The following is a 12,204-nucleotide window of genomic DNA, read 5'->3' as shown; positions in this document are numbered from 1 at the left end:
AGTGATTTTTTCCTGAAATGCTGATGCTTAAGTTAACTTTCCTTCAGCCAAATTAATTTCTATTCTCTGAACAGGCTTCATATTTGTAATCAGATTCAAAGTTAAATAACACTGAAGAAAACTGGTCTCTGTTGGTCCATCTTATTTTACTAATAAGTATCTTATAAACAGGAAATTCTCCAACTGTTTGCTTGAACAGTAATATCTTAGAGACCTGTACTGTTGTTTTGGATTAGTCTTCACACATTCTTCATTTAAAGACAGTATATTTTCAATACAACATAAAGTACTTTACTTACCCTTCTAACCTGACATCAGGTAAAGATCTGTTGAGTGCAATCATTTCACTTGCCATTAAATTAAATTGATTTATTTTAAACATTTCTTTCATTTTCTCTTGCTCCTCTTTTGGAATGACCACAGGCTTCCCCATCTCTCCAGGTCCTTCATGTGGTTTTTGCATGGGTTCTGGAACTTTGAAAAAATAAAATGTTATTAACTCCTTTTAAACTAGTTTTTATTTATAAATTTTGTTTATAAATTAATTTACACTGTAGGAGTGCTCACATTTAAAACAGTCCTAAACTCACCATGTTTTGAAAATGAAAACAAATCTTCACATTTGGAAGTTTAACAGAAATAGTTAAGTGCTTGTCTTACATACCATAATTCATGTTAAAAACCAATAAGGATTTATTTCTATCCACCATTACATCATAATTGACTTTATAAAGTTCCTGTATAGGAAAATTCAAAACTTTTCCAGGAAAGCCTGCATGTGCAAGAAAAATCTGGGATATAAAAGAGGGGGAGACCTCACTGCAGTCTGCAACTTCTTCAGGAGGGGAAGAGGAGGGCAGACACTGATCTTCTCTGTGGTGACAGTGACAGGACCCGAGGAATGGCCTGAAGTTGTGTCTGGGGAGGTTTAGGTTGATATTAGAAAAGGTTTTCCACCCAGAGGGTGTCTGGGCACTGAACAGGCTCCCAAGGGAAATGGTCACAGCGCCAGCCTGGCAGAGTTGAAGAAGTGTTTGAACAACACTGTCAAGCACATGGTGGGACTCCTGGGGTGTCCTATGCAGGGCCAGGGAGTGGACTCAATTACCCTGATGGGGCCCTTCCATCTCAGCTTATTTTGTGACTCTGTGATAAATGATGTTCCAGAACAGTAAAGGTTCAATTAAAGTGTAGCATTACATTTATTTCCACATTTTTATTCTGACAGAATTACATTGGCAGCAACAGTTTAGCAATAATTTCTCTTGTTTCTACTAATGTTATTTTTATGCAACAAAATTATATTTTGAAGGTTAACATTAGTAACAAAACAGTATCAAAACTACACATCTTAAATGTAACACTACACATCTTAAACCCAAAGAAATTTAAATATCAAATATCTGATCAAACTGAAGAAGAAAAATGGGAGGAAATTAATTCAGACTCTTGAATTATTTAGGGTTTTAAACCAAATATGTAAAAAAATCAGAACCTTTTTTAAAAAGTTACACTTCTCTTTACAAGTACCATTCACTTTTCTCCTAAACAGAAATGCTCAAATACTGAACTTGATGTATATTACTGCTTTAAAAATTCAGCAAGAGTTTTAATTTAAAAAATAGCAATTTAAGATCTAAACAGAGGAACAGAAAGTATTTTAAAATAAAGATACCAAATCACAAAAAAATAAGCCGAGGTTCAAATTATCTTTAATTTGCACCTAGGACAGCACAGTGTGATTAAACCTTAGGCAGAGAATAAACAGACACATAAAGAATGAGAAGAAAGTTAAAAAAAAAAAGACCTGAGCCTTCCATCCTTGTTGAAACACTAAGACTTAAATATATATTACTAATAAATGAGCTTTTTTGCTGGTCTGCATTTAGTAACAAGCACAGTGTGCTCCTTGAGAAATTTTCATTTTCAAGTACCTGAAGCGATTGCGCTAGTTGCATCCACACAGGAGCATTTAGCAGAGAAAATCCTCCCATGACAGGGGTGCTTTCTTTTAACCAAACTCTGCTTGATGGCCAGTTGAGCTATAAAACCCTAGAAGATGCCAGCCAGCCACTCATCCACTGAAAATGGATGGAGTAAGTGTGTTCGAGCAAATCCTGAACAGATGGGCCGAGGTGCTCGTTCCAGCCACGGGCTGAGCTGAGCAAGCAGTTTGCTTTGCATCTTTGCCTCTTCAGAAGGTATGGTTGGAACCTGCATCAAAACTTGCTGACTTGCAATTGCATAACCTTTTAAACCAGAATTTGTGCCTTCCAGGGGGTAATTAACTTAAAATTATGGTCTACAATAAAGTAATTATTTGGGCTTAATTTTATACATTCAGCGTGGTATTATCTGGGCTATCACAGCAATTTTTCTTAAGCGTGTAGCAATGATACATAGGTTCTCTTAGATAGAAAGTGATTTAACAATGGGTGTTCCACCTAACTAAAACAATTTAAAAAGCCCTATCAGAATGTATTGTATATAGCATGTTTTTTCTGAGTTCTGAAGAGTGTCTTATCCTACAAAATTATCTGTTTAGAAGAAAAAAAATAAATTCCTGCTTCATTTACACTTCCAGTTCTTTCTTAACTTTCACTAAATCAGTTAAACTGAATAGCTAAATCAGCCAAAAGCTCATCTCTCACATTTGCAGATCTTCCTGTTAAGATGAGAGTTTAGCACATCAGTGACTTGGATACTGGTGTACAAATTCCACAAATTCATCAGTTGAATTTTTAAATTTCATTAGTAAATACGTGCTGCTTGATTACACATTTTACCTCAGTACCTCATTCTCCTTGTAGAAAAATCCCAAAACAACTAGCTAGATCCAGATATTTTGTGCAACTCACTAAATGCAGACAATCAAGCTGAGGTGCAGGCAGGGCAATGACTTTCCAAGAAAAGTTAACCATCAGAAGATGTTCTCTCAAGTTTCTCAGAAGCATCTTCTCTTGGGTTTTTTTATGGTTATCTGTTTTCCCACAGATGCACGTAGGTTTCACACAAACACCAACCAACAACGTTCTCCCAAAATTACTAACAAATGCATTGTTAAGAACTCAAACCACAGTGCTCTTTTGTCAGTTAAATACAGAAAAAAATTTCCTTTGAAGGACTCTAAGTACTGGTGGCATTCTTCTAACAAATAGAAGTTAAATTTATGGCTACAGGCTTCAGAACTAAATGAATTACTAAATCACCACCTGATTAAATAAGAAATCTCGTAAGGTATTTCCAGATATTTCTTTTTTTTATCAATAAACCATTAGTTTCAAAGAAGGCTTGATCTCTTCCACATCTTCATTAAAAAATCAGGAACTCTTTATCTCTGTGGACTACAAATTTCTTTTTACCAGGTAATATGCCTGATGAAAACAAGATAATTCGAAATCTAAGACCATCTAAAGCCAGGAAAAAGGGGTGGATTCCTCTGGTGAGATGTCTTTAGAGCCCACATAAACTGACCAATGCAATGTCCAGTCACCTTTGGAGGCACCACCATATTTACAAGAAGCTGTTTGGACAGGTAGAAGTTCAGAGCAGTTCTGCCTCTTACACACACCTCAACCTTAATAGAACAAGATTGATTTATGATAAATGGTTCACATTTTCAATAATTAAATCTTGAAATTACTCACTTTTCTTCTTAGGGTTTTTTCATGCAGCTGGGATTATTCAGAAACAAGACACAATTTAGAGATTCCATCTTTATCAGAGCTTGAAATTCAGAATACAAGGTTTTGATTGGCAATTGACAAAAATGGCTGGTCCTAGTTTAATTTTGTCATTGCTTCAGGAAAAGAGTGTAAATAGCCAGGAGCTGAGATTACATGACTCTTGCAATTCACCAGTCCTAATTTTGAAAGATTCCCCAGCGCCCAGGGCTTCTAATCATTACACAAGGGGAATGCATCTTGAGGTAGGAAAAAAAAAAGGGGAAGAGGACGAATCTGAAAGTTTATTTAGAAAACACATCAAGTGCCAAAGCTGGAAGGTTTTTTTTTTAAATCAGACCTTTAGGAAGCCTATAACTGGGGGTAAAGTATGACTCATTTCATCTTCACTGAAGTCAAGACCTCAAGGGATGACCTACAGGGTTCTCACAGAAAAAAGACAAAGCTACACAAAAAGAAAAATCTTTATTACTTTATTAGTAAAACCAGGCTACCACCTAGGTATATTTTTTTACAAGAATGGTCCCTAATTGTACTGTTAGAGAACAGCTTGAACCATCTCTTTAGGTCTGGAACTTGTTTACATTTATTAAGTAAGCTCTGTTCCAGGCTGTGAAATCTAAATTACAATGCCAATCCCCATATGCAAACAATAATGCTCAAGTAACTATCTTATGATTATTAGATTTGGAAAAAAAATACTACATAACATGGATGGTGTTACTAAGGTTAAGTGATTTTCTTTCCAATTCACAGCAATATTTGAACATACATCAGCTGCCTTCCATAGACAACAATTAATTATTCTTAATGGGTTTTACTCATTAATCATTGGGAATTTAAAAAAGGGAGCCACCACCCAAGAGATGTGGCAATAGGAAGAACATGTGGTGTTTTGGATAAGGTGTGTGCACCATCCACATCAGAAGAGGTGAGGCAACCTCAGAGCTGAGCACTGGGAGAGGGCTTTCCCCAGTTTTCTCCCAACCCCTCTGGGGTCGTCATGGCAGGGAGAAGAAAGAGCATCAATGCCAGTCAGCACAGCACAGGCTCCTCACAGCTCAGGGACTGTTGCTGGAAGAAGCACTGCTGGGTGTTCTGATCCCAGCTCCCCAGGTGACCTGATGAAGCCACTGCAGATGTCTTCTGCCATGGTGGAGGGGGTGGGTAAAAGCTTAAGTCCACAGTCAAATCATCCCACACAACTACAGTCACTGGATTCCAACCATCCCTTCGTCTGGTATAATCTTAGTTACTCAGTCTTGTACTCTCCAGACCTCATGCCAAGCCCCCTCTTCCTAAGGCACCTCCACCTCAGCGGTCTTCCTACCTGGCTAGTGGCCCAACCCTTTTCTACCTCACCTTTTGTGCCCTCAACTCCACATTTGTGTCATTTCAACTCCCAGTCTTCAATCTTTGTCAGAGCAGACACCAAGGCTTCTATCTTACCCACCTTTCAGTTGCCCATAACCATGTACACTGAGTTTTCGACAGTTGCACATTCCCTTACTATTGCTTATTTTGAGCAATTTTAAAAATATTACAATATAAGCAGTATAACTCAAGTATTAATATTAAATAAGTAAAATTAAATTAATTTAAATAATAAATGAAATATTAAATATTACTGTATAAGCAGTATAACTTAAAATTGCATATTAGACACATAACCTGAAGTTCCTGATTTAAGATGGTGGTATCTTATACCATCAATACCAATGAGAAACAGCCCAAAGACAATTTTTGCTATGGCTCTTGCCTAATTCTATAAAAATAAAATCCTTCCATTTTCTGTATTAAAAACCTATGGAAAACGTCCTTCAAACTTCATGAAAGCCCAAACTGTCCAAAGTTGTCCTCAAAATCCTTTGCTCCTGCTGAAATAGCTAAAGATTGATTTTTCCAACTGGACAAGCACAACTTAAAATTAACAAACTCTTCAGAAAAACTTACTCCTATATTGAGTAAGTTCATTAAATGCCATGGAATTCTTCCATAAATTGCAAAGAGAAGCTATATAGCACAGTGACATGGACAAGGGGATATTAAATTCAGAACACTAGCATAATTTATGCTGAATCAAGGAAACTAATTCAATTATGAAAATTAAAAGCAGAGGAAAAAGTGAAGTGAAAATCAGATTTTGATAAAAGCTTCACAGACAAAATAGCCTCAGGCTATCTGAGAAGACTCCAGGCACTCTGAGCAGGAGTAAACCTGCTGCAGATTCCAAATCAGTAAACTACTGGAACAAGTAAAAATATCTATGATCAGACATGCAGCTTGGTTAAAAGGAAATGTCACAGGGTCAACCAAGGTTTCTAGCAGATCTATTCCTGCACATACCTTACTACGAATCAGCTGTTAAAAAAACAACAAAACAAACACCTGAAAAAAACCCCCACCAAACAAGAAAATTTACAAAACTATATACAAGGTTTTGTTTGGGTAGTTTTTCATTTGTTTGTTTACCAGCCAACTATAAGATATTAACAACATATCAAGAATTTTAAAACACAGGTTTGGGTAAAGGTCAGAATGAAGACTGTACTCAGCTAAATAAAATTAGTGTCACATAGGGAAAGTCATAATACTAATCTGTCAAAACTAAAGACTTTCCCTCACCTGAAGGTTCCCCCAATGACTTCATATGTAAAGTCATCTGAAATTTCAACATTATCAATATATCACACTAAGTTGATAGGTATTGACTTTCACCTGCTATTTTCTGGCGTAAGTTATCTGCTTTATGGGAAGCCAAAAATTGGATCTATTCCTACATAACAACACATCAGTCATTGTCTTACCACGTAAGAATTTCCAAACTTCTGGAGAAAAAAAAAAAAGGAAAAGAAATAGAACAAAAAAAAAGACTGAGTTCATGCAGAAGACATACTTTCTACATGAGCCTAATTAATTTTCTTGCCACTTTGCTCTCCTCTTACTGAAAAGGAAACTCAAAAAATGCAATGCCAGCAATGGAAAATTTAAGTTAGTTCTGCAAAATTCAGGTGGATTAGAATCCCTTTAAAATGCTCACATGCAGTCATGAAAACAACAGTCCAGAGGTGCTGAGCACAGAAATTCTGCATTCTATACAGTGCTCTCTGTGGAGATTTATTGGCTTGTTTTCATCACAGGGAAAGAAAACAAGTAAACCAAATCTGACACTTCTTAAATATCTCCCCAGTGTTATTCTGTAACTGAGCAACATTATTCTTAAAGTACTTCTGAAAATTTCCCAGGAAGGTCGAGATTTATACCAGATGTCAGCAGGTGAAAAAGTTTTTTGTGATGGAAAGCAATAACCTTGAGTGCAATTAACTGATTTGACTTAACAATTAGCATCACTGAAAAGGTTTCCAACATCAGCAGTGAAACACAGACACAGCCCTTTCAGTGGGAGAGACACCAAACTACAGAATTAGATGCTTCACAAACAAACTGGAGGTGGCAGCTGCCTGCAGTTCTAAATGCATATGCTGAGACATTGCAGGGATGAGAAATCTCCCTGCACCAATCTTTTCTCCCATCTGATCAACTGTGCTAATGTCCTAAAAATAAAGTTGGCAACATCAATAGTAGTGCTGTCAAGAAAACCCAAAACAAAACAACCCCACACTCAGCTCATCTAATTGGTACTCAAAAACTTAAGGTGGCAATAACAAAACTGAAAGCTTATGTGAAAACCTTTAGTACTGAGTAATACAGTTCTCACTTAAAAGTTATCTAGATAAGCATGCACTCATATTTGTCACTTTTACATCCATGTTCATTCTATTATCAAAACCTTTTCATTACAATATTTACTATGCTTTACTGTTACAGTCTTTGGTCAAATTTTGGGTTAGGTGGGTTGTGGGGCAGGGGGTGTTTTTCAGTTTGGATGGTTGAAGTCTATTTTTGTAGGGGCAGGCAGACAAGTGAGCTTGGTTGTTGGTTTGGTTTGTTTTTCTAGCAGGTCTAATGAAGTTAATAGTGCCTCTGCTTCTTCACTCATGGAAATATAAAATATCCTTTAGATTGCATTAACATGGCTTAGATTTTGAACTTTCTGTTGCATAGTTTTTTAGTATTATTTCATATATATTAGTGCTTAAAATTTTACATCTTAAGTGTTTTAAGTCTGCAGCATGCATCTCAGACAACATGGTTATTCTCTAGTCATTCAAAGAAACACAGAATATTCTGTGACTCCTAAATGCTGACACAATGCTACATTGTTGAGAAAAAAAAATCCCAAATCTTTAAAAATAGTGCAAATTTTAAGGAGCATAATTTAAAGAATACTTAGGCAGAAAACTTACCATCTCCTGCTGGCAGGCCTCGTTCCTTTTTCTCATCACATTTATTGCATTCACTGAAGTACAGCAATAGAAACATATCCAGAAGGACCCAAACCAAAGAGGTGGCAAGGACCACCTTGCAATATGCAAATTTTTTCATGGCACTTTAAGTCAAATACAAAAATAAAAAAGTATAAATAAAAATATCAACAGGGTTTTTTTTTAATCCAGTTTGAGAGACCACGTTCTATATCTGCAAAAAAAAAAAAAGAAAAATATGTCACAAAATTTACCTGAGGACAGATGCTAAAAGCAGAAATTTTAACTCCATTTTCAAGGTAACAATTTAGTTATCTTATGATGTATGCAAGAAAATTAATGTCCTATGCATTTCAGTGAGATAAGGGAATGGGGCCAATTATAGCAGCATTATTCCAGTCCTTTGTGATGTTAACATTCGTCACCTGAAACTTCAAAATGAGTGACCAAAACACTCACTGCTGAACACACAGACGACTCTCTGCTGAGCCACTGGAAAAGAAGGTAGGCACATCTAATGATATTAGAAGAAACTCTCTGGCTGCTCTGGAAACCATGACAGCCTAAATGAATGAAAACCAGGAATATCTTGGGAAGCAGGATATCAGTCTCTACTGTGTGAATCCCATGGCTCCCATTTCTCATGCTTCTCCCATGTAGCACACACTGACATTCGGGGTCCATCACTAGGAATGCTGGCCTGCAATGCCAGGATTTTCCACAGAGTCTAATTGACTACTGCACCAGCTTCACAAAGACAAATGCTTTGTACTTTCAGCAAACCAAAACCAAACATCCCTTTCGGTAAAATAAAACAGTAGGCAAGGTTAACAAAGTACCCATAAGCCACCAGGATCATTTACTAGGCATTCAAAGCTAAAGTTGGTAATTTTGACACTTGAACTGCCCTTATTAGCTTAATGTTTGATTACAGAGCAAACCTCTATACATTTTTTCAATGTGTATACATTACAATTTTAGCATGCCAGCCTTTGAAATTCTCTTTTGCCCTACTCAAATTACAGATTTTGTTACAGGGACTGCATACTTCCATGACTAGTAGGGAAGAATCAAGAACAGCTTTGAGCTTCCTCACGCTAAAATATGGAGGGTTTAACTTTTAGGGGTTTTTTTAACCACTACTGACATATTTCAACCCAAAGTACTCCTGAAATGTTCACCAGTGGGAACAGCATATCAGTTAAAACCAGAGTTGCAGACACTCTTCATATATAAAATGAAGGGAATAAAATAAGGAGACTTTAAAGACATGCTAGGATTTTACAAATTACATACGCTAAGTTTTTCTTACATGCTTTCAGTGAAAACTGAAGAATTTATTGAAAAGAGAACTTTAATCACAAGCCTTTGTGTTGATTTGGACTGGTGTAGAGTCAATTTCCTTCACTGCGACCAGTAGAGGCCATGTTTTGTATTGGTGCTGGAAAGAGCATTGATAATTCAGGGATGTTTTTGTCACTGCTGATCAGTGCTTACACACTGTTGAGGCCTTTTCTGGTTCTCACCCCACCCCACCAGTGAGGAGGCTGGGGGTGCACAAGAAACTGGGAGGGAACACAGCAGGGGCAGCTGATCTCAACTGACTCAAAAGCTATTCCATACCATGTGGAATCATATAAAGCTCAGCATATAAAGCTGGGGCAAGAAAAATGAAGGAGGGGATGTTTGGAATGATGGCTTTTGTCTTCCCAAGCAATCACTTCATGTGATGGATCCTTGCTCTTCTGGGGATGGCTGAACATCTGCTTGTCCATGGGAAATGGTGAATAAACCCCTTGTTTTGTTTTATTTGTTTGTGCAGCTTTTGCTTTAACTCAACTCATTTTTCATTTTTATTCCTCCCAGTCTCTCCTCCATCCCACTGGGCTGGTGGGGAGTGAGTGAGAGGCTCCTACATGGGGCTTGGATGCCAGCTGGGGTTGAAGTTGTGACTACACCAAAACCTCATTAAAAGCCTGAATCATTAAGACTGCATTTCCTTTAGGATTGCTTTGCCACAATTTGAACCCCTGACTCCCCCCACCCTTCTTAAGGGAAAATACAATAACATCCTGTTTCCAAATACAGCCTATTTCTTCTTACTGGCAGCAGACATATTCCTATTACCCTGCACTCCTTTACATCAAAGTCACACAGCTTTGGATGGCATGGCAACATAGGAGCCTGTGGCCTTTTACTTGTACAAGGCTCAAAGTGTGTACAATCCCTCTGCTTCCTGCATAGGTGCACATCAAATACCAAGAATGAATTATTTTTGAGATCTCAGCTTGCATCTATATCTATCTATATAGTTTTGGTGTACAGGGATGGCTGTAAAAAATTAGGAGCTGCAGAAGTATCTGTAACTAACAGCCTGATGTAGTAACAGATGAAATTACCACAATGAAACATTAAGCGACATAAATTATGAAAAAAATCCCAAGTTAGAGGTTTTTTGGTTGTTTTTTTTCAATCCTTTTTTTAAATAGATAGGAGGATAGACCTGAACTCTGGATCTTGGGAGCGGTACTATGAAATTCTGTAAAACCATCAGCAGCAGTGAAGGAAAAATAAATCTGTTACAGACTACTATGTAGAAAAGAGAAACCAAACCATCACTACTCCATTACACAGTATCTGCTCTCTCATCTTGAGTGCTGTGTGAACATCCAGTCTTATAATTTCAAAAAGGATATAGAAGGATTAGAAGGAACAAGTGAGAAGTGCAAAAGGATGAACACAACAAAGCACACCTTTATTATAAGACGAAAGTAGCATTTTTCCTGGCTGGAAAAGATGTCACCTAAATCAAGTGGCAGGTCTATAAAATCAAAAGCTGTACGGAGATAGTAAATAGAGATCAACTGTTGCCTTTAACTCTTACTTCTTATATTGGGAGAAATCAAGTGAATTTAGCAGCAACAGTTTAAAATCCAGAAAAGGAATGTATTCCCTAGAGTGTGTAGTCATCCAGGGGAGCTGCCTACTACCATCCCCTGCCAGCACTGTAAGTCTCCTCATCAACTAATAAATACCAAGTCCTCACCTCTACTTTGGGTGGTCCCTGACTGTGAACTTCAAGTCACTGCATTCCAGAAGAGTACAGTGAGGAAGTATCATTCCAGTTTCCCCTATTCTCTGCCCTAGATATGCATATCAACCACGGGCAGAAACAAATACTGTATACAGACAAAATTTGTCTGACACAGTGCATGACTGCCCTTAAACTCTTCATACAATAGGTTTCTTCTGGTCCAACTCGGACACTATATGAAATGATTTGGCAAAGAATAAAGTCACACCACCACCCTGCTTGTTCTTAAAGAACACAAACGCTAATAAAATACATGTTTTGAAAGAAAACTCTACCAATTATTTTAATTTTACACTTCTTGAATTTCAGACTTGTGAGACATTAGGCTGTAAAACAGTGTAAAACCCACAGGAGCACAATGTTTTGGGGTCTTCAAATTAGCAAGACATCAGGAGAAACACAGTCTAGACTTGCTCTATATCAAGCGCTTTAGAATGCATAGCCTGGTGGTATATCTGCCTCCAACAAAAGAAAACTCCTTTGTCGGTTCAGTGAAATGTCAAAAAGACACTTTGTGAATGCTTTGAATCCTTTGAGGTTCGGGGAAGTGATGAAAAGACAGCAATGCAAAAGTTCAACACAATTTTCCATAGATAAGGCCCTTCCCTGTACCTTTAGATGAAGGCTCTCATTCCCTTGGGCAGTCTATCATCTCACAAATTAAACTGCATTTTTACCACTGCTTTTTATGACAGCACTCCCCCATCTGCTTCCCCAGCAGAGCAGTGAAGCAGAGGAGCCCAGAAACTCCAATGAAGCAACTGCTCTTAGCATACCGGAGTCTTGAGCCACGGCTCCAGGAAGAGGGCTCTGCCATCCAGGGCTTGGTTCCTCCCTCTGCTGCTGGAGAGGTAATGGTGGCCTCAACCATGGGAGGAACACTCTGCCTGAGTGCTGCTTCTTCAGTGGAAGAGGCTATGGAGCAAAGTGAGCAAGGACAAAAGCAGGTGGATGCATCTCCACAGAGACCTTGAAGTGCCACGAGTCTGTGCCCCATGATGTAAAAAAAAAAAAAAAGAAGAGACAGCTAAGCATTGCACTCAAAGGATAAGTGAATGGAAACTCCCAAAACGGAGGCTGAAAGAGACAAATCCAGGAAATT

The 12,204-nt window shown here is 37.7% G+C and overlaps 1 protein-coding gene across 2 annotated transcripts in view; it reads right to left on the bottom strand.

The window, feature by feature from the left end:
• GALNT1 (polypeptide N-acetylgalactosaminyltransferase 1) overlaps window positions 1–12,204 on the bottom strand; it is an 87,230-nt gene that overhangs the window by 37,397 nt on the left and 37,629 nt on the right. For both annotated transcript variants that reach the window (XM_039698715.1, XM_039698716.1), the window contains exons 3-4: window positions 7,991–8,222; window positions 300–474 (exon numbers count right to left, since the gene is read on the bottom strand). In XM_039698715.1, coding sequence (XP_039554649.1) covers window positions 300–474; window positions 7,991–8,129 — 314 coding nt within the window. In that variant the 5' untranslated portion in view covers window positions 8,130–8,222. The remainder of the gene's footprint in view (window positions 1–299; window positions 475–7,990; window positions 8,223–12,204) is intronic.

This window comes from Passer montanus, unplaced genomic scaffold (genome assembly GCF_014805655.1).
Source record: "Passer montanus isolate IOZ18808 unplaced genomic scaffold, ASM1480565v1 scaffold129, whole genome shotgun sequence".
NCBI classification, from domain to species: Eukaryota; Metazoa; Chordata; class Aves; order Passeriformes; family Passeridae; genus Passer; species Passer montanus.
Note: the sequence above shows the minus strand (reverse complement) of the source record. Positions and strands in the feature narration are given on the sequence as shown.